Source organism: Mercurialis annua, linkage group LG1-X (genome assembly GCF_937616625.2).
Source record: "Mercurialis annua linkage group LG1-X, ddMerAnnu1.2, whole genome shotgun sequence".
In the NCBI taxonomy this organism is placed as follows: Eukaryota; Viridiplantae; Streptophyta; class Magnoliopsida; order Malpighiales; family Euphorbiaceae; genus Mercurialis; species Mercurialis annua.
The window spans coordinates 2,020,011-2,044,081 of NC_065570.1; the positions used below are offsets into that span (position 1 = coordinate 2,020,011).

The 24,071-nt window shown below is 32.7% G+C and overlaps 3 protein-coding genes across 6 annotated transcripts; 2 read left to right on the forward strand and 1 right to left on the reverse strand.

Annotated features, from left to right (window-relative positions):
• Positions 1-285: 285 nt before the first annotated feature.
• LOC126664919 (universal stress protein PHOS32) lies at positions 286-4,129 on the reverse strand. Of its 4 annotated transcripts, none has more exons than XM_050357546.2 (2): positions 3,271-4,129; positions 286-604 (listed from the first exon to the last, which is right to left on the reverse strand). In XM_050357546.2, exon 1 carries the CDS (start codon positions 3,982-3,984, stop codon positions 3,271-3,273), a length of 714 nt encoding a protein of 237 aa, XP_050213503.1. In that variant the 5' UTR covers positions 3,985-4,129; the 3' UTR covers positions 286-604. The 4 variants fall into 4 exon arrangements, with proteins under 4 accessions (XP_050213503.1, XP_050213501.1, XP_050213502.1 ...); XM_050357544.2 differs by having other exon boundaries at positions 286-614; positions 3,271-4,127; XM_050357545.2 differs by having other exon boundaries at positions 3,248-4,127.
• Positions 4,130-16,936: 12,807 nt separating this feature from the next.
• LOC126668632 (E3 ubiquitin-protein ligase CSU1) lies at positions 16,937-19,100 on the forward strand. The gene is made up of 2 exons (XM_050361822.2): positions 16,937-17,356; positions 18,213-19,100. The coding sequence occupies exons 1-2, from the start codon at positions 17,118-17,120 to the stop codon at positions 18,886-18,888; spliced, it is 915 nt and encodes a 304-aa protein (XP_050217779.1). The 5' UTR covers positions 16,937-17,117; the 3' UTR covers positions 18,889-19,100.
• A 2,133-nt stretch (positions 19,101-21,233) lies between these two features.
• LOC126668641 (protein PLANT CADMIUM RESISTANCE 11) lies at positions 21,234-23,468 on the forward strand. The gene is made up of 5 exons (XM_050361831.2): positions 21,234-21,575; positions 22,263-22,326; positions 22,410-22,574; positions 22,766-22,831; positions 22,936-23,468. Exons 1-5 carry the CDS (start codon positions 21,325-21,327, stop codon positions 23,080-23,082), a joined length of 693 nt encoding a protein of 230 aa, XP_050217788.1. The 5' UTR covers positions 21,234-21,324; the 3' UTR covers positions 23,083-23,468.
• Positions 23,469-24,071: the final 603 nt, after the last annotated feature.

Consider the following 24,071-nt stretch of genomic DNA (forward strand, 5'->3'; position numbering starts at 1 on the left):
GTATAAAATTGAAAGTTTTGTACTTTTGTGAAACTTTCATAAAAAGTTTGGTCTTTTTTGGTTATTTGGCCTAAAAAATATATTGTTCAATTCCGCAAAAATAATTAACTCTCATTCTTAACATGAGAACTTCATCTGAAACATCAATTACTTATCTGATAGTAAATGCATTCTTGAATTCTAAAGCATTATCAAAAACATAGTTTCTCAATCATGAACAGTTTTTCTTGATCAAATTCTATGAACAAGCAAAGGTCTTGAATATTTTTTTGCAGGTTCACAAACTTGAAAGTAAAGTCACAAACTTATTCTCTGATGAAAAGACACGAGCCAACTCAGATACAGATATCGGCATTGACATTATACGACAGGATATCAAGTAAAACAAAGTTTACATCCATCATTTCATCATAACACGAACAAAATCTAAAACGCACCATATCATACGACGAGACTTGAAAGCAAATGAGGAACATGTTCCCCTTTTCATGCCAAAGGAACAGATGCAACAAGATAGTACAAAGGTGGAGAAAATAGATGATACAACCGTTATGAACATTTCATCTTTCGAGACATTTTGCACTCCGTCGTCCATTCAAGCAGCCTTCACATACCTGACAAAGTATTGTTTAGATATCGACTCCCAAGACAGTAATAACGAAAACAATCACCTTATGAATACATAACCACACATAAAAAAGTACATATGAATATGTGTGCATATATTTCTAAACTATGCAATTTGTAGAGTTTATTTATTCTTCGTAAATTTCATCGTGGACATGAAATACTTGCATTACACTTATTTTCAACACCAAAAACATTTCGTCTAACTAGGCCATTCCTCGTCTTTGGGTGCCTATGTATCTATCGTAAGCTTTCGTCGTTTGAACCCCATCCTTAATTTTAAGGCTATGCCATCCTAAGGTGCTGCTTAATGGAAGGATATTATCATCGTCGATAAACAATAAAATTGAGAATCGTACACTAAACTGCCGAATCAGAAAAATAAAAATAAAATCCGATACTCTTTCATTTTTTTTGTATTTTATCTCACGTTCTTTTTTTATTTCTCCACTCCCTCCTATGTAATGTGACTTTTTAGAACTTGTCTAATTGGTGTCTTTCCTATAAGAAAAGAGAAAGACTATAGCGCCGTAACTAGTGGATTTTGAGGTCTTAAATGACTCGAGGATTATCTCCAGTTACGTAAAGCCAATAGATGAAAATGCTGATTGGTTGTCAACTTTTAAAGTCATATGATGCATTACAACCACTCCTGACTATAACTTCTACATCGATCCATGACAGCAATGAAACACGGAAAATCCATAATTAGTCAAAAAATAATTTCCAGGGATTCTAATGAATCTCCTTACAAGGTTCGTATAGTTTGTATTTGATCTCTCAACCACTCATGACCCAAGGAGAAGATGAAGATACCAAAATCGGACAAAGCTTAAGAAAATTTCAAATATGTCACAAGAATCAGTAACTTTTCTCATGAGAGGAGGATGAAGCATATAAATTCCAACAAGTTTAACAGAAAAAATAACATTCAAAAGTTGTATTGATGGATATATCAGAACCTCAAAAGTAATCAGCCCCTCACAGACATTTCGTCACTAAACCCTGAAGTAGACATATAAATATTAGATTAGCCTTTAGAGTTGCAGCCAGATCAGTTCAAGGAGATGAGGACAAGTAAGGACTGGGTCTTTGACAACTGAATTTAGAGAGTACAAAGGAAAAGTGAAAAGGGTATATGACTCACAAGTCACAGCCACTAGATTTTAAAAACTCTCAAGTTCCATAATGTATTTTTAAAATATTTTGATCAGTCGTCATAATATAGTTTGTTCTTCTTTTCCTCTGTCTTACTCAGTTCAGTACCTGCATATCGTAAGCACTCAGACAGAAGTCAGAAGAAAATCTACAAATCAGCCGAGATTTATCAATTTGTCTACTAAGAGAACATCAAGACTATTAAAACCGATGTTCTCTCGTGTCCCTTTCAAACATCAACAGCAGCAGTTGTATCTCTAATCTTAATTATGAACACTACAACGATGAGAAACCCCCATACTAGACCAGAACTGTGCAACTCCACTTCATTTTAACCAACTCATATTTAACATTCAGCTGATTTATTATTCGTCATTATGCGCAACCCTAAAGGACACATCCTTAACGAAATTTTAAGAATTTTTTACTTAATTCTAACGTTGAAGATACTTTTTGGCTGTTATTCTTCTTAAGATTACAGTAACTGATTTATGTTTGATAGTCAATTTCAGAGAGATAAGGATTCACTACATCACTTGATTGATGAAACATAATCCTTGAGATTCAGAAACTTGTCCTCTAATTGAAGCAATGCCCCATGAAGGATGTGGAATGTTATATACACACACAAAAACATGGGAAGATGTAGAAATTGTTGGTACACTAAGGATGGTATTACATTGATCATTTGAATCTAATATTGGATTAAAAATACCGACAATAGTATGAGGAAGATTAAGGGTGTCTAAACAGGAGAGCAGGTCCACCTATAGAGTTATGCCCTTCTTAGGATTAATGAAAAAACTCTACCTCCTTAGTTCAACGGAAATGATACAAACAAAAACATTTTAACGGTTGGATGTACTTGAAACAAACCAAGTAAAACGGCACAATTTATGGTTGGATTTACTCGAAACAGACTATTAAAACAGCACAAATTTGGGTTGTCTCCTTCTTTCTTTTTCATACCTAAGACATCATGCCAAATTAGCTGATCTGGAACCACCTTACTGCTTTGACAAAATGACAAATACCGATAACTCGATAAGGAATTTATCAACAGTACGTCACTGACGAAATGCAACCAATCAATCTAGCTTATTGTTAAAAAGAAAACCCAAATAAGTTAATCAAGCTCATCTACCTGAGAATTTACATATGTGTTCTGCGGACAATTACAGAACCCATACACCTATCCTATGTATCACGGACACGGATATAGGGAAACGGGATACTTGGACACTGCACCGTGGTGTTATTTTGAGGTTTCCTATGTTAAAATTGAAGTTTCGTGTCCAAAAAACTATCTAAAACTACATTGAAATATAACTTCATGAAAATCAAATTTGCATCACCAAAATTCATTTAAAAGTACTAAAAGCATAAGCACAAACACAATTAGACCAAAAAGCATACTAAAATCAAATTAACCAAAGCACCAAAACAAACACCAAACTCAAACCTGATCTCTATCATAATCACAACCTACTCATGCTTTCCCTCCTCCACGACCGGGGGCAGCATTTCCACATCCTTCTCGTCGCTCTTTGCACCACCACGACCGGACCCTTCACCCGAAACATCACCATCACCATCATCTTTCTCATCAGGATATCTAACAACAACAACAGGACAAACACAATGATGAACACAATAATCACTAACACTCCCGAGCCGCCCTTTCGAGCTCTTCCTCGACGCCCCAAACCCTCTACTTCCCAAAATCACAGCACTCAATCCCAGCCTCTCCACCTCCAAACAAAGCCGCTCCTTCATATCATGATCCTTCACAATATGAATCTTGAACGGTATCAGCTCCTCCACAAGCGGCTGCGCCACCTCATTAATCTTCCTAACAGTAAACAAATCAAAATCCTCCTCAGTCTTTGTGATCATATCAGAATCTTGGTCAGTTATTGACACGTCAATAGAGCCCCAGTCAGCACCGTAGAGCACACTGGTGGGTCTGACGTGGAGGAAGATAACGGCGTCACCGTGACGGAGGTAGTTTTGGACGGCCCATTTGACGGCGTAGGCACTCTCGTCGCTGAGATCAACGGCTATGCCGATTCTTCTCTGGGCGCCGGACGTCGGAGTGGTGACCGGGAATCTTGGGGATGAGGGCTGGATGAAGACAGCCTCTGTGGCTGATGATGTTAAGTTTTTTTTCTTGGGTGAAGGTGACGGGGATGAAGTCATTTTTGTCTGAAGAAATTTTGTGTTTTTTTGTTAATGTTAAAGATTGAACTGAGGGTTATGTAATGGAGGAGTTTAACTGTGGAGATAGCACGTGGAGAAAAAGTGTCAGAACTGTCAGCTATTTCTTGTTGATTTTATCCACACTGGAATTAGATTTATAATTAGATGGTTTGTTTTGTTTTTGTAGTTTATATTTTATTTTTATAATTGTCTATTTCTGTAAGTATATTCGCATCATTTAAGCGTAAATGTTCTAAGATTTGATGCTCTATTTTGTTCTTTCATATTACAAAATTAATTTGAATGTTTATTCTAATTTTTTTTTCTCCATGGAATTTAAATTTTTATAACGAAATTAGCTCCAAGACATATAATGATAAAAAAATTACTATAAAACAAATTGAATAAAATGTTATTATTAAATTACAAATTTTATTTATATATTAATTTTATTATTATGACCGAGCATTTTATGTAAAATATAAAATTCAAAATAATAGATAAAAATTCAAAAAACTATCTAAATATAAATATTAATATATATATTGATGATGAATTAACCTATAAATAATATTATTTAAAAAACTATCTATATATAAATATTACTCTCTCCGTCCCACTTTAGAAGTCCCATTTGACTTTACACACAGATTAAGAAAACATTAATTATTCTTGTCTTTTCATGTTTTTTCATGTTTTGCCCCTATTAATGATAGTGGAATTTTCCATAGATCTCCTCTAAGATAACTAAAATAAGGGTAAAATAGGGTATTCAATAGAAAAACATCCTAAAAATAGTAATGGGACTTTTTAAATGGGACATCCCAAAATAGAATATGGGACTTCTTAAACGGGACGGAGGGAGTAATACATATATTGATTCAATGTACAAATTTAAATTTTAAGTACATATTTGAATTAACCTATAAATTTAATTACCTAATAATGTTCTAGTTTCTCAAATATATTTTTGAGTTTTCGATCTAAATGTCACGACCCGATTCCCGGATCGAGACCGGCGCTAGGGAATGGGAGTGGTTGCTCCGAAACCCGTAGCAAGCCTTAAAATAACATCCATTTTTCTCATTAAAACAATGAAACTTTTCTTTAAAAAGTTTTCTCATATAAATTTGTTTCGAAATTCATTATAAATTTTTCGCGGAATAAAATCATACATTTTAGATTCCGAAACGTAAATACTAGGTCAACCATTTCATGGGACCTCTTTCCCTTTTTCACAACATGTCAACTTTTATAACCCTTTTTCAAAACGTTTTTAGGGTAAGACATGCAAATCTCATTTATGCCACGTCGGGCCCACATGCACATTTTTTTTTTTTTTTTTTGTTTTGATGCCAACAGTTTCATTTACTGTTTTCCACATTTATCTCGGTGTCTCAAATACCCGAGAGGCATCACAAAATACCATAATAAGCATGCATACATATCATAATATTAAAGCGATGAAAATAAAACAGAGTATAACGTGGCAGTTCATCGCAAAGTAAAAAGCATGCTAAAGTACGTCCGTCTAAACAGTTCTACTGCAGCACTAAGATAGGTAAATATATATACAAGATACCACATCGTCCAAAACAGAGACTTCATGAACAAGAATATGAAGCCTCACCAAAAATGACAGTCTACGTACCTGAAAAATTGGTACAACAACGGGGTCAGATATACTGGTGAGTTGACATCTTACAAACACACATTAAATACTTAACTCGTCATAAAATAGATATATCTAAATATATACTACCGGTTCAATCACAGAAACGTTAAAACTTTTGAAATGAAATGCATTTTCTAATCCATATTCCTCTAAGTCTCCTTTCAGACTTAGATTAATAAACTAGTCGGCTGAACCCGTAGTTTCACTCGACTCTAGTTTATTTTCCACTATCCTTTACAGTTCTAAACCTTTCTTTAGACTGTTCCCAACTTTTCTCATGAACTCAACGACCGATAACATTAAGTGTTCCATGACGCCGTTAGTTCTTAAATCAATCGGCCGAACTCTATCGTTCTGTCACCGTTAACTTGTTCGGGGTTCTAGACCGTCGTCTTAGAAGCTCTCCCGCAATGTCTGGACCGTCGTCTCAGACTTCTAGACCGTCGTCTAGATTCACACAGTACATTCCTCTTTACGTAAAAATAAATATGCATGCAATAACTAGTGATCACATAGTCCTATTATAGCCCAAATAGGATGGTACGTTTCATAGACTCATTCCATAATAATTTTATTTACTCAAAATAAATATACGATATATTTAAAATGCTTTATGATATTAATTTCCCGCATTAAAGTAATAATTATAATTTTATTACTTTAATGTATGCATGTAATAATGCAAACTCACAGACTGTCGTTCCACAATTATTTACGCACGCTAATCCACATTTAGCTCCTCGGCAATTATTGCCCCGTGAATGCCTCGCATTCCGAGATTGACCTTTTGTCGAATCTCTAAACGTTTGTTAATCAAAACGTTTCCCACTAATCATCACGATCGACATCGTGGCCCGTACACAACTACGTATCGGGTTCAATCTTAGGAATCCAATTAAATTCATAATTTGGTCCATCTAAATCTTAGGTAAATTTTACCATTTTACCCTTTCGGAAAAATTCTCATATTTTAAAAATACTATTCGGTCCTTATACATTTTCATATTCCAAAATACCTTTATTCAAAATCCTCTTTTAAATAAAATATAATATACATACATATATCCTTTAATTAAAATTTTCCAATTTTAATTAAATAAAACATTAATTAGTTTATATCTAACTAATTAATTCCAATTCATTTTAAAATATAAATCTTTTGGGTCCAAGCCCAAATTAAAAATTTAGAATCTTAAAAACTTTTAATTAAATAAATTCAAGGTTTCACTTACCTTTTAAGTCCACCAAAATCCATTTAGGACATATTAGTCCTTATACTTTCAAATCTTGCGTTTTAGTCCTTTTACCAAATTTTAAATTATTACTTACCTTTTTAACTTTTTAACTTTGGGTCCAAATTATTTAGTTAAGTCTAAATAAAAGTCCAAAGTTCTAGTCCGGGATCTAATTACGGTTTTCGGCCCCCTCTTGGCCTTGGTCCATTTTTTGGTTCGGTTTCAACCCGACCAAATCTTGGCTCGGTTAAACAGAGATACCGTGCTCCGTTTACCGGCCGGTAGTGGTTCGCCGACCACCACCCCACTCTCTAAACCACCTATACCAAAATTAGCCAATCAATATCAAATTGAATGAATTTTAATTCTAACAAAATATTTAATCACACTTGATTAAATATTACAACTCCAATCACAATCACAACAATTTACACAACCAAACATTAATAGCCAACTATTCGGCCAACATACCAAAATCACCAACTAACACAATTTTTAACAATTAAGTATTTCCATGGCATACTTATTAACTCAACAATTAACCAAGAGATTTAAAAATATAATTTCTTTTAAATCAAGGATCTATTCGGCTTTTAGCCAAAATCTATCATTTCAAGTATTTAACCCACATAACATATAAACAAAATTTTAATCTCATCTAATCACCAACTAACATGCCAATTAAACAATACAAATCATTTATTTGCATTTTCATTTATTCGGCTAACACTATTAATTATTCGAAATTAACATGTAAATCCCATACATACAATTTCAACAATTACCCATAATCAAATTTTGTATAAATTAATCATGCAATTCCAAAGACATATTCGGCCAACCAAGGAATTTCACAAACAACATCTATAATTCTTACTATCAACATATAACATGGCAACTCCCATAAATCATCATAAAATCACACACATATAAGCATTTCGGCATACCCACTAAATAATTTTCATAATATTTTCATGCCATCAAAGAATTATATTCGGCCATAACAAAATTTCCACTATTAAATCTTGTCAAAAACTAAATCATGCATCACATTTAAATTGATCTTTTAACAATCTAATTAATCATGCAAACTTATAATAATACAACAAATTATCAAAGAATGGAAAATCATAACACCATTCGGCAATTACAATTAAATTACCCACAAATTTTTATTTCAAAATCTTGAACACATTTCACACATGATCACCCATTTTAACAATTTTTAAACTCAAAACAATTTAACCCATAAATTTTCCTTTTTAATCTCATTATTTTCGGTTTTAAAGAAAATTATTAAATTTTCACACTTTGATCTTTGAAACCACCAAATTTTCTTAAGAAATTTAAAACATTTTAAATCATAAGATTTCAAACTCCATTTCATGAAAAATCTTGAAAATATTCGGCTCATTATGCCATAAACTTAACCCTTTAAATTTTCTTTTTGAAACCCTTAATTTTTCTCAAAAACCAACCTTTTAACACTCAAATATAAATTTCCAGCATTTTTTTAAAAGCTTAGTTCAACATTTGTTCAAGTTAAAATTTAACACTTAACTACTAGAAAAACTTTGAATCTTTTAAAACCAACTCTTACCCATGTTTAATCTCACTCATTAAAGCCATAATCCATGATTGCATGTAGGTTTTAAACCCTTGAACTAAAATTTTATCAAAACCGAAATTTTCAAAAACAAATAACAACCAATAGTTGATCCTCTTAATAACCCACATTTTAAAAGAAAGATCATAAAAAAAAACTTTGATTAAAACCTCCCATTAAGCTTGAAACCGAAGAAGAAGGAGAAGAATAAGAACTCACAAAACAACAATCACATAACACCCATTAAAAGCTTTTAATCTTACCTTAACAAAAAGCTTGAGTTAAGAATTAATGGGGTTTGTTATTTCTTAGGGTTGGTTCGGCAAAGACAAAGAAAAATATGAGTGACTTTTGGTTTCTCTACAATCTTACTTTTTCTCCTAAGAAAGTGGGGAAGAAAAGAGATTTTCCCCTTATAGCATTTTAGTTTAAAAAGTTGTGGGGTCTAATTTACCTTTTTTAATTGCAATCATTAGCTCAACTCTTAGGCTACATGCATGTTGACAAGTGTCCCAATATGTGTCACCTCACACACACTTGCTTTCTCCCCAAGTTAAGCCAATCTTAGCTTATTTAAATTATTTTTTTTACGGTTTTCGAGGTTCCGTAAAATCTTTCTCGAAAAACGTTTCCGAACTAAATTAATTTCTTATATGATCAAATCTTGAGCAAATATATTTATAACTTAATTTTTTTAACGTTTTTAATTATTTAAATCGGTTTTACCAATTAATGACCGAAAATTACGAAAATGCCACCCATGCACAATAATTAATTTTCGTAGCCATGCACACGTAAACATTTAAATAATTAATCACATATCACAAATAAATCAATCACATGCATTTAAACACCGAAAATTAATTTCTAAGCCGGTACTCTACCGCCGCTAATTTCCAATTCACCGCATTTTCAAAAATTCCGTATTTTGAAAATTAGGGGTATTACATTCACTCCCCCTTATAAAAATTCGTCCTCGAATTTTCATAATCCTTTTTCCCCTTCAACTTTATTCTTTTCCTTTCCATTTCCGTAACTCGGAACTTTTTCCGACACAAAGGTAACTCTACCTTTCTTATCACGACTTTGCCTTGACGGAAATTCTCACATACTAAACACACTTGCTAAGGCTATACTTAATCATAACTTAAGCATACCACCAAAATAACATCTACTCCAAAACTTATTATTTTCATGGGATTTCTATAGTTAAGTTTAACTAGTTTCTAGTTATCACTTAACTACTCAATTATCCTATATTCATTTTGGATAACCATACAATGGCTATATCACTTTATCTTCTATTACATCTTTATTTATTTTAAATATTTTTCTATAGATTTTCCAAATCATACATATATTTTTCTTTAGAAATAATTCATTCACATTATTCTAAAGATTTTAGAATTTGACATACTTAACCAAAATAAAAATTTCGTCTATACAAAATTTTCATTATTTCCGGGAGTACTTACCCGTTTTTACTCACTTTAAAATTCTCCAATTTTTTTTTTTTTTAACTTTTGGTCGACACAACTTTTTCTTGAAAACGTAAAATTTTCGTTCATCACTTCTCGTATAACCGTAGCTCGGGATAATGACGGCTCTCATTATCAAAGAGTTGCATTTTTCTTTTAAAATTTATTTTCATGATGAATGTAAATATTACCTTTATGCATTTTCAACATTTTACATGCATGCCAAATATTTTATGTTGGGTCCGAGCTTGCTATACCGTTTTTAAATACAACTTTAAAATTTCATAGAAAAATTTTCGTAAGTTACTTTTGGATTTGTACTCCGAGAATAATTAAGATTTTATTAATCCTAAATTTCTCTTATGATTTCTATTGCCCTCTTTTTATCTTATTCCATTATTTATTTATTTACCGTAAAATTCATATTCCACTCTACAACCGAATTATATTCCATATTTTATTTATACTATATTACTCCAATTACTAATTCATTGAGTGAATTTATTTTACTAATTCCATTTTACCTTTTTCATTCATGCTTCATTTTTATTTTAACTTAGTTTCTACTCATTTTATCATACTATTATTTCTATTTACCAATTATCTAATTTTAAACTTAAAACGTAACTTAATCTTAAAGAATACCTGTCGCTACTCCCGAGATCTAAATCTCACTCCTAATCCAACGGAACATACTCCTCGGGATCCTCCTCCGGGTCTTCTTCCGGATCCTCCTCTTGCTCCTCATCATCGGGTATCATTGCTCCAAAGATAGGATTCTCGGTATAGGGATAAAAATAAGCTTGCGGTGGTGTTCCTCGGGCTAACATATACTCCTCTAATGCTAATGCTCGTCCATATAAGTACGGAAGTGGTCTCGCCCTCTCATTCAACAATCCGTAAAACTCATCACCTAAACCGTAAATGAAACGGGAATGAACATCCTCCGTATTCATCATCAAATCCGGTACCGCCGAATTAAACCTCATGAACTCCTCCATATACTCTCGAACCGACTTGCTTCCCCTAGTCAAAGTATCGAGATAACCTCCCAACAACACATACCTATACCTCTCACGGCTCTCGGTTCTAGCCACATCATCTAAGGCTTCGGCAACCCTCTCCTTAGCCTCTATAGCATTCATCTTGGCTTCCTTAAACTTGTCCACTCCCTTGGTGAACCAATCGGCTCTAAAGCTAGGGTTCGGTGGTTGCAACCCAACCGATTCCGATTGAAAGCCATTTCCAATAGCATTACTACCATTTTCAGCATTTGCGGTTTCCGGGGTCACACTCCTCAAAAACTGCTCTACATTCACGTTGACCGATCCGGCATCCGCAACATACCGATTCCCTTGTGACATGTTATCCGAAAATCTAGACATACTGTCACAAAATAAAACCCACGTGAATCCCGTGCACATTATACACACAATAATCACCATTATCACAATTTTCACATCATCACCGAACACATTTCGGTTCAACCAACACACCACGCAAAAATTAAATCACATACTCACTTTGCACATTTTTCACATAGCAATTACACCATAAATTTTCGGTTTCAATAACCCAATCAAATCTCAATTATCAATCACGTAATTGCAAATATCCACAAAATCACATTCCCAATTATCACGTCAAACAATTGCAATTAATCACCAAATCACATTCTCAAGCATTAAATCACATAATTGCAATCAATCACAAAATCACATTATCGTTTACTCACAACATCACAAATTCAATTCCTAGGGAACACTACGGAATAGAATTTTGAAAAACGATAACTTAGTCAAGACATGACATCGATTTCCTATTTTGCTGCAGTAGATTTCCTAGGGATACTCATTCCTTCCTAGGAACTCAATAAACAACTCAACTTTTCACATAACGCCACATCATTAAAAATTTCGATTCGCACATCGAAATAAAATCACCATTTTTTTTTCATTTTCTCAAAAATTTTCGATTCTCTTTTCGAAAATAAAATCACTTTTTCACGCAATGGCCCAATTAATCGACCATTGCTCTGATACCACCTTTGTCACGACCCGATTCCCGGATCGAGACCGGCGCTAGGGAATGGGAGTGGTTGCTCCGAAACCCGTAGCAAGCCTTAAAATAACATCCATTTTTCTCATTAAAACAATGAAACTTTTCTTTAAAAAGTTTTCTCATATAAATTTGTTTCGAAATTCATTATAAATTTTTCGCGGAATAAAATCATACATTTTAGATTCCGAAACGTAAATACTAGGTCAACCATTTCATGGGACCTCTTTCCCTTTTTCACAACATGTCAACTTTTATAACCCTTTTTCAAAACGTTTTTAGGGTAAGACATGCAAATCTCATTTATGCCACGTCGGGCCCACATGCACATTTTTTTTTTTTTTTTTTTTTGTTTTGATGCCAACAGTTTCATTTACTGTTTTCCACATTTATCTCGGTGTCTCAAATACCCGAGAGGCATCACAAAATACCATAATAAGCATGCATACATATCATAATATTAAAGCGATGAAAATAAAACAGAGTATAACGTGGCAGTTCATCGCAAAGTAAAAAGCATGCTAAAGTACGTCCGTCTAAACAGTTCTACTGCAGCACTAAGATAGGTAAATATATATACAAGATACCACATCGTCCAAAACAGAGACTTCATGAACAAGAATATGAAGCCTCACCAAAAATGACAGTCTACGTACCTGAAAAATTGGTACAACAACGGGGTCAGATATACTGGTGAGTTGACATCTTACAAACACACATTAAATACTTAACTCGTCATAAAATAGATATATCTAAATATATACTACCGGTTCAATCACAGAAACGTTAAAACTTTTGAAATGAAATGCATTTTCTAATCCATATTCCTCTAAGTCTCCTTTCAGACTTAGATTAATAAACTAGTCGGCTGAACCCGTAGTTTCACTCGACTCTAGTTTATTTTCCACTATCCTTTACAGTTCTAAACCTTTCTTTAGACTGTTCCCAACTTTTCTCATGAACTCAACGACCGATAACATTAAGTGTTCCATGACGCCGTTAGTTCTTAAATCAATCGGCCGAACTCTATCGTTCTGTCACCGTTAACTTGTTCGGGGTTCTAGACCGTCGTCTTAGAAGCTCTCCCGCAATGTCTGGACCGTCGTCTCAGACTTCTAGACCGTCGTCTAGATTCACACAGTACATTCCTCTTTACGTAAAAATAAATATGCATGCAATAACTAGTGATCACATAGTCCTATTATAGCCCAAATAGGATGGTACGTTTCATAGACTCATTCCATAATAATTTTATTTACTCAAAATAAATATACGATATATTTAAAATGCTTTATGATATTAATTTCCCGCATTAAAGTAATAATTATAATTTTATTACTTTAATGTATGCATGTAATAATGCAAACTCACAGACTGTCGTTCCACAATTATTTACGCACGCTAATCCACATTTAGCTCCTCGGCAATTATTGCCCCGTGAATGCCTCGCATTCCGAGATTGACCTTTTGTCGAATCTCTAAACGTTTGTTAATCAAAACGTTTCCCACTAATCATCACGATCGACATCGTGGCCCGTACACAACTACGTATCGGGTTCAATCTTAGGAATCCAATTAAATTCATAATTTGGTCCATCTAAATCTTAGGTAAATTTTACCATTTTACCCTTTCGGAAAAATTCTCATATTTTAAAAATACTATTCGGTCCTTATACATTTTCATATTCCAAAATACCTTTATTCAAAATCCTCTTTTAAATAAAATATAATATACATACATATATCCTTTAATTAAAATTTTCCAATTTTAATTAAATAAAACATTAATTAGTTTATATCTAACTAATTAATTCCAATTCATTTTAAAATATAAATCTTTTGGGTCCAAGCCCAAATTAAAAATTTAGAATCTTAAAAACTTTTAATTAAATAAATTCAAGGTTTCACTTACCTTTTAAGTCCACCAAAATCCATTTAGGACATATTAGTCCTTATACTTTCAAATCTTGCGTTTTAGTCCTTTTACCAAATTTTAAATTATTACTTACCTTTTTAACTTTTTAACTTTGGGTCCAAATTATTTAGTTAAGTCTAAATAAAAGTCCAAAGTTCTAGTCCGGGATCTAATTACGGTTTTCGGCCCCCTCTTGGCCTTGGTCCATTTTTTGGTTCGGTTTCAACCCGACCAAATCTTGGCTCGGTTAAACAGAGATACCGTGCTCCGTTTACCGGCCGGTAGTGGTTCGCCGACCACCACCCCACTCTCTAAACCACCTATACCAAAATTAGCCAATCAATATCAAATTGAATGAATTTTAATTCTAACAAAATATTTAATCACACTTGATTAAATATTACAACTCCAATCACAATCACAACAATTTACACAACCAAACATTAATAGCCAACTATTCGGCCAACATACCAAAATCACCAACTAACACAATTTTTAACAATTAAGTATTTCCATGGCATACTTATTAACTCAACAATTAACCAAGAGATTTAAAAATATAATTTCTTTTAAATCAAGGATCTATTCGGCTTTTAGCCAAAATCTATCATTTCAAGTATTTAACCCACATAACATATAAACAAAATTTTAATCTCATCTAATCACCAACTAACATGCCAATTAAACAATACAAATCATTTATTTGCATTTTCATTTATTCGGCTAACACTATTAATTATTCGAAATTAACATGTAAATCCCATACATACAATTTCAACAATTACCCATAATCAAATTTTGTATAAATTAATCATGCAATTCCAAAGACATATTCGGCCAACCAAGGAATTTCACAAACAACATCTATAATTCTTACTATCAACATATAACATGGCAACTCCCATAAATCATCATAAAATCACACACATATAAGCATTTCGGCATACCCACTAAATAATTTTCATAATATTTTCATGCCATCAAAGAATTATATTCGGCCATAACAAAATTTCCACTATTAAATCTTGTCAAAAACTAAATCATGCATCACATTTAAATTGATCTTTTAACAATCTAATTAATCATGCAAACTTATAATAATACAACAAATTATCAAAGAATGGAAAATCATAACACCATTCGGCAATTACAATTAAATTACCCACAAATTTTTATTTCAAAATCTTGAACACATTTCACACATGATCACCCATTTTAACAATTTTTAAACTCAAAACAATTTAACCCATAAATTTTCCTTTTTAATCTCATTATTTTCGGTTTTAAAGAAAATTATTAAATTTTCACACTTTGATCTTTGAAACCACCAAATTTTCTTAAGAAATTTAAAACATTTTAAATCATAAGATTTCAAACTCCATTTCATGAAAAATCTTGAAAATATTCGGCTCATTATGCCATAAACTTAACCCTTTAAATTTTCTTTTTGAAACCCTTAATTTTTCTCAAAAACCAACCTTTTAACACTCAAATATAAATTTCCAGCATTTTTTTAAAAGCTTAGTTCAACATTTGTTCAAGTTAAAATTTAACACTTAACTACTAGAAAAACTTTGAATCTTTTAAAACCAACTCTTACCCATGTTTAATCTCACTCATTAAAGCCATAATCCATGATTGCATGTAGGTTTTAAACCCTTGAACTAAAATTTTATCAAAACCGAAATTTTCAAAAACAAATAACAACCAATAGTTGATCCTCTTAATAACCCACATTTTAAAAGAAAGATCATAAAAAAAAACTTTGATTAAAACCTCCCATTAAGCTTGAAACCGAAGAAGAAGGAGAAGAATAAGAACTCACAAAACAACAATCACATAACACCCATTAAAAGCTTTTAATCTTACCTTAACAAAAAGCTTGAGTTAAGAATTAATGGGGTTTGTTATTTCTTAGGGTTGGTTCGGCAAAGACAAAGAAAAATATGAGTGACTTTTGGTTTCTCTACAATCTTACTTTTTCTCCTAAGAAAGTGGGGAAGAAAAGAGATTTTCCCCTTATAGCATTTTAGTTTAAAAAGTTGTGGGGTCTAATTTACCTTTTTTAATTGCAATCATTAGCTCAACTCTTAGGCTACATGCATGTTGACAAGTGTCCCAATATGTGTCACCTCACACACACTTGCTTTCTCCCCAAGTTAAGCCAATCTTAGCTTATTTAAATTATTTTTTTTACGGTTTTCGAGGTTCCGTAAAATCTTTCTCGAAAAACGTTTCCGAACTAAATTAATTTCTTATATGATCAAATCTTGAGCAAATATATTTATAACTTAATTTTTTTAACGTTTTTAATTATTTAAATCGGTTTTACCAATTAATGACCGAAAATTACGAAAATGCCACCCATGCACAATAATTAATTTTCGTAGCCATGCACACGTAAACATTTAAATAATTAATCACATATCACAAATAAATCAATCACATGCATTTAAACACCGAAAATTAATTTCTAAGCCGGTACTCTACCGCCGCTAATTTCCAATTCACCGCATTTTCAAAAATTCCGTATTTTGAAAATTAGGGGTATTACACTAAACCTCACTGAAATTAAATTAAAACTGATTTAACATAACTAATGTAGATTAAATTCTATTTAAACAAAATTAACAAAAATCGATTATGAATTATAAAATAGTTATATAATTTTCAGTTTTTAATATTATATTAATATATATTTGATACTTATATAAGATATTAATTATTTTTAATAAAAGTATATAAATAATAATTTTTTTATCAAAGATAGTCTACTCTAATTGTTAGTGGGAGTTAGCGGGAGTTAATGTTAGAAATTTTTTAAATAGGCACACTGTCCGTGAGTATACACATATCAAAATTTACATTGACATAAATTAATGAACACATAGATATAATTTAATTACAAAAATATTAGAATTTAATATAAAATCGTATAAAATTAATTTAAAAATAAATGGAAATGTATTTAACAGAAGATTTCAATCAACTTCACCGACACCGGGCATCAAAAAACACAGTAATATTCTCTCTCAAAACAAATAAACAAAACCCCCAAATTCCAAATCCAATTTCGAATTCTCGCAATTTCTAGGGTTTCAAAATTCCTCAATCAATTCCCTCAAATCTGATCTCATACACACAAAATCTCTAATAATACAGTAAAATGCCTCAAAGACATTCAAAAAACAACAATGATTTAGCGTTTTTCACGTACGATGAGAAGAAAAAATTAGGGTACGGAACGCAGAGAGAGCGGCTTGGCAAAGATTCAATTAAGCCCTTCGATGCCTGTTGTCTCTGCTTGAAACCGTTTATTGATCCTATGTCGTGCCAGAAAGGTCACGTCTTTTGTAAAGAGTGTATTCTTGAGTGCCTTTTAGCTCAAAAGAAGGATATTCAAAGGTATATTTGTTTCAATTTTGTAACTTTTAATGTTTTTTATTGAGGATTTTATGTGATTAGAAGTTAATATGTGTTTAATTTAGTTCAGTTTATGTCTCTGATTTTAGTTGGTCATATGATATACACATGCGTTGAGATTATCAAGGTTTAAGTTATTAACTACGTAGCACGGAAACGGACATGGGAAACGGAACACTTAGATACAGACACGGAGAAACAGCCTTATTTTAAGGGTTTCTATATAGAAAATAAACTTTCGTGTCGGAGACGTCAAGTGTCTGAAACGCTTCCGAAACAGGAGATGTGGATATGAAGTGTCTGTGCTATCTAGGTTATTAACTTTGTCGCCTATCGCGTCCTTAAGTAACTCTAGTGATAGACTGATCAATATCTGTTACGACTAGGTTATTAACTTTGTCGCCTGTCGCGTCCTTAAGTAACTCTAGTGATAGACTGATTAATATCTGTTACGACTAGGTTATTAACTTTGTCGCCTGTTGCGTCCTTAAGTAACTCTAGTGATAGACTGATTAATATCTGTTACGATGATGCCATTATCTTTTAGAAACAGTAAAATTTAGGATGTTAGACTATTGACTTGTATATTGAGTAAATTTTTGAGTGAAAATAGTAGACTTCACTCTTCCTCCTGAGTATGATAGTTTTTCGTGGCGGTTGTTCTTGTTTGAATTTTGATTTGATTATTCTAATTAAAGGTGCGTGCACGTTTTAAATGCATATATGCGTGTTTGCTTGTTTTGGCCGGTTGTTTGGTGCGTTTTTTATTTTTGTGTATTTTTGTCTCTTTACATTGGCAATGCTATATTAGGGATTGAGCTTTTGTCTTACCTGGCAGGAGGCTAGCTGCTCATCAATTACAGAAGAAGCAAGAGAACGAGGAGGAAGAGGAGAAGTTAGCACTGCAAAAAGCAAGAGAACTTGATGCTTTTGATCAGCAGAACCATGGTGCAGTTCCGCAATACAGTGATAGAAACCATAATCAAGGCAAACATGGTTTCCATGGAGCAAATAGCGTGAAGGTTACTTCCTATGAAGCGGAAGCACTTCGGACAATGAAAGCATTTTGGCTACCTTCTGCCACCCCAGAAGCACCAGTTAAAGTAGAAGCTCCGTCCTTATGTACAACATGTCCGGAAGGCAACGAAAAGCTCAAGATGAAGAATCTTTTCCCCATCTATATGACAGAGGACAAAAGTGAAAAGAAAGCCAGTTCTCTTGAGAAGACGTATATCTGTCCTAGCTGCAAGGTTACTCTCACTAATACACTATCATTGGTGGCACTCAGCTCATGTGGTCACGTCTTCTGCAAGAAGTGCGCTGATAAATTTATTCCCACTGACAAAGTTTGTCTTGCTTGCAATAAGGCGTGTAAGGACAGAAATTTTGTCAATTTGGAAAAGGGTGGAACGGGCTTTGCAGGCCATGGGGATAAACTGGTAGCGGCAGACTTTAAGCACTTAGGTAGTGGTTCGGGTTTGGGACTCGTGAGACCCGCAGCAATGAAGATTTAAATCTGAACAGGTTCTTTTATTACTGTAATTGTCCAGTTGGCGCCTAAAGAGGAGGATTTTCCAGGTTATATATTTAGATCGGCATTGATCAGTACTTAAAAGTTTGCTGCAAATTAATCCGTTTTGCCATGAATAGTTTTCCTCTGCCATTTCGTTTATGTTGCTTTTAACAAACAGTTCACATAATTTTAGAGTTGATGCTGTTGTTGCTACGTATTGCTTTATATACCTAGTCAATATATCAATTCATTTCTTGCTTCTTTAATGAGTTAGAGAAGAACTTCATGAGGTCATTGAGGTGAATTGAATTAGTTTTCGTGCTGATCAGCTTCAGCTCAAAAAAGAGAGCTGATTTGCATGGTCACTTGGATAAGATGATTGATGTTCATCAACAAAATAATTATGTTTGAGAATGACTTTGGAATAAGACATGATCAAGAATTGCTGAGGCTGTCATGGTGTTTATAATGTTGCATGTGGATTGTGGGATTTATATGTGCATTTGGTTTGAACTGAACAAAACATAATTAATATTTTTTTAGAATCAATGAATCATATTATGATGTAAATATTCCGAACTGAACCGGTCTATACCAAAAATATATTGATTTTTTTTACTTTTAAAATTGAACTAAAATAAAAAAATCAAATATGTTTATATAATATCAAACTGAATTGAACGAACTGAGTTTTTTAGTTTGATTTAATTATTCGATTTGATTTGTTCTTTTGCACACTCCTAACTGAGATAAGTATTGAGAGCTGCGAGTCATACAAAGTGACCATTATTGGGAATAAGAAGCTTATCCAGCCATCAGCCTGCCCCACTACCACTTTGGATGGATGTCTGATAAACATTGCGCATCAAAGGCAGATGCTAGGTAGAAAGGACTCTTTGTTCGATCAACATTTTCTGTTTTGGAAATGTGTCGAAAATTTGACGTGTCTGTATTCAAATGTTCGCCGATTCAACATTCAAATATTTAATGTTTGCCAAATAGCCTCATTTTAAATAACATAAAAAAATCTCAAAATAATCCGATTCGCCGTGTATGTATTAAAATGTTCTGTTGCCATTTCGTATCCGTGCTAGCCGATGCCACCCCTGTGACGGCGGCAACCTCTGCTTTACCTTAACAATCAAATTGATTCCTAAATCTAAAAGCACTTTCAAGGGTTACCATTATCTCACTTGTACATTTCTCAATTCTTCAAAAACACCCCAAGTTAGATATTCTCTTATACTTATCTTTCATTCATGTGTTAATTGCATGTGGTAACAACATACAAACTTAAATTACTCCATCTAAAATTAATAAATCTTGAATTATCACAAAAAGGGTAAGTTTGTTTAAATTAGCTGATCTAATTTTAATAAGAAAGTTAACGAAATAGTATATATAAAGCAATTGCAAATTGGTAAACTAATAAATTGAATTATAAACTCTGCCTATGTTGCGGAAAATAGGTAGAAATTGGTTAGGGTCACATGATAATTATATTCTTGCCAGATACCAAACATAAAGCAGACTACATAAACAATTCTAAACTAATAATTGTTGCAACCTATAATTGAGGGGAAATGGATTTAATATTATCAATCCAAGCATTGAATCTGGATATTAATTAAATATCATGCTTAACTAATTAATTATCTTATCCATGATATAAAACGATTACAGTAAGATTCTACATATCAAAAAAGGCGACCATTAATTTTGAAAGCTAAGCAGCCAGTAGTAGACTTACCTAACCTTAGCCACTAGTAATTAATTTTTTCTGAAAAAATAACACTGAATATACAATTTGAGTCCTCATATTTGATTCGATTTTTAACTTCAAATTTAAGTAATTGTTTTGTTTCAAAGTGGTATTTAATATTATTAAAAATAATAAAATGGTTCCTCTTTTTTGTTTTTCATATGCTGACTAGAAAAATGAAGGAATTGAATTTTTTTTGGTTTGGTTCAATTAAATCGAATAAAATTCCACACGCATGTCATATATCGTCCACACTACCGTAAGTAACCCATAATAAAAAAATCCATTTATTTTCTTCAATAATATTAGGTATCTCTTTGAAAATTAAAAATTATTAAGGTCCAAATATAAATCAAGCCTAATATGAGGGTCAAAACTGCATATTTAGCCAAAATAAAAACAAAATCTGAATATGATTAAGCCAACGTGGCAACAGCTGTACCGTTAAGATAAACTTTAAAAAGCAATAACAGGGTCCCACATAAGCAATAACTGCCCGCCAACCCCACCAATCAAAATGTCACTATCTATCTATCCTGTCCGAAAACTAAAAAAGCTTTCCATAATATAAAAACGCTAAAAAAAGCTGTGATTTTCATTCATTGCAAATTAATAGAAAAAAAAAAGATTCTTAAATTATACATTGAAAACAAGATAAAGAGGCAATCAACGGTGATGGGTGATTTGGAGAAGCAATCAACGGTGGTGATGATGGGGGAGGATGAAGAAGAAGAAGAGAAGCTGGCAGTGTTGGATTTTGATATGCTGTGTTCAACTGTAGCTTTGCAGACGCAAGGGAAATGGAGGAAGGTGGAGAGTGATGAGTTTTATGATAAAAATGGAGAATTTGGTGGGGTTTTTAGAATGTGGGAAGGTGAAGTTCTTGATTGTTTTGATGATAGAAGAATTGCTATTGAATCCTTTTGGTAACTCTCTCTCTTTATCTCAAGTTTTGTCAAGTTTTTTTTTAAGTTTTTTTTAGTCACTAGTTGGAAAATTATGGAATTGAATTGAATTATAGTTGGTTGTTTTCATGCTTATAAAAGTTGGAGTCTTTGTAGCATGGAGACGGATACGGGAAACGGGTCACTTGGATATAGGAACACGGAGAAACGGTGTTATATTAAGGCTTCCTATGTTTAAAATGAATTTTTGTGTCCGAAATATGAAGTTTTTCAACTGGTTTCAATCGAAACGTTGATTTAATGTAGTGTCTGTACTACCACACAATCAACATGTCCTATTTCATAAACATGTCGGACACTTGATGTTTCAGAAGAAACCTTAAAATAACACTATTTCAACATGCCTGTGTCCAATTGTCTTGTTTTCCAGAGTTCGTGTCCATGCTACCTAGTACTTAGGTTAAAGTTGATGATAGGCAAGAATTTTGGTTTGACATAAATGAAGTCATATCATAATAATTTTTGTATGATTGAATTGATTACTGCATGTGAATTTGAAGAGTACTGTTCCTTTTTACCTTGAGGAACATTTGTTCTTGAAGTTTTATGATGACAAAACTTCAAATTTTTCTCCATTTTTTTGGTGGTTGATTATAATCTTCCAGAATCAGATTCAGAAGTTAATGTTCTTGTTGGCATCTGTTGCAGTTGTCCATGCTATAGATTTGGGAAGAACATGAGACGAGCTGGTTTTGGTTCGTGTTTTCTTCAGGTAAATTAAGAATCTAACTCAACTCAAATAATTTTTTGTACTAAACTGTGTGCAAGCCTTAATTTGTTGGTTTAATTTTGCAGGCAGCTGTGTATTATATTCTTGCTCTCAGTGTCCTTTTCAACTTCATTGCCTTCATTGTGACCAAGAGGCATTGTTTTCTTTACTTAGCAGTTGCTTTTACCATTTCGATCGGATTGTATTTGGGGTTCTTCCGAACACAGATGAGGAAGAAATTTAATATTAGGGTGAGTATTTCTTTGTCATTGTGTTCAATTTGGTCTCGATATGGTTAAGTTTTTTGCATCATTTCCAAAAATATCATGATTGAAATCATATTTGTATTGCGTTTGCAGTGCGAATTTTTAGATTTTGTGTTTGTTGAACTTGTTCAGTTACTGATAGATTACCTATTTTTTCTGTAACGTTTCGATTTCAGGGGAGCGATAGTTCTTTAGATGATTGTATCTACCATTTATTCTGCCCTTGCTGCGCGTTATGTCAGGTATTTATCTATTCAAAACTTGTTTATGTGTATTCAATTGAAACACAATATGTGATTCCAATTCTATGACATCTAATAATTGGCATTCATCTATTACGGAACAGGAATCCAGAACGTTGGAGATGAACAATGTTCAAGATGGCACGTGGCATGGTCGGAGTGACACAATTTGCATAGGTAGCTATAGCGAAAACAAAGCAATTGCTGAACTGTACCCACCTATAATCTCAACTATCAATCAAGTCCCATGATGTATGCAGTATTCAGAACAGCCTGAAGTTCATGACGAAAAATATGCTTTTGGACTCCTCGATGCTCCAATCAGGATTAAACATATTTGCCATTGGCTTTCCGTTTAATTCGAATCCGAAGGGTGGAACGACTTACAATTGCCTATACAAGATTAGCCATTGAACGGAAATCTTTGCCACAGAGTGCTTCTTTGTTAGCTAAATGAGAAATCAAGAATCTGTAACAGCTTAAATTATAAGCTAATAGTTGAGTTCAATTGCCAAGTGCATTCATATATCTCTGGGAGCACAAGAAATCAGCTTGTACATTGAAACTTTTCTTTCTAGTCTAACGATTAAATGCCACCCACAAATGAAACTAGTTATGCTAGTCTTCGGGTTTTTTATGTGATCATTTTCTTATGATTAGATAATAAAAGAGATAATGAGCCGTGAATTACCAAAAATAAAATACCAATATAGAGGTTTTTAACCAAAACAAAAACAAAATGTGTTTCCATCGCAATGAATATTTTAAGTATCTTAAGAGCTCTTTTTGAAAGAAAAAAATATTACAAAAGCTAAGTAAAACTAAGTAATACTGAAAGATATTACAAAAGCTCTTTTTGAAAGAAAAAAATATTCCATCGCAATTCATTTCAACTTATGCCGCGTGGACCATTTGTAAATTGCCACGTGTCTAAGTTGTAGGAATTTCCTGCAGCCCTAATAACACAAAATAAATTATGATTTTCTTACAAGTATTTAGACCTATTCTACTATATAAAGATTTATATTGTGCATAAAGTCGATAAAATTGTATTAAATAAATTAATTTACTCCAACATCTTAATTTTTATTTTGATAAAATACTAATTAAATTAGTTTGATAATTAATTGCCAAATTTAACTCATATTTATTTTTATTAATAAAATTATATATGAAACGTATCTCACATATATAACAAGAAGTCATGTGAATGGTTCTCTCGATATTTTCATGACAATTT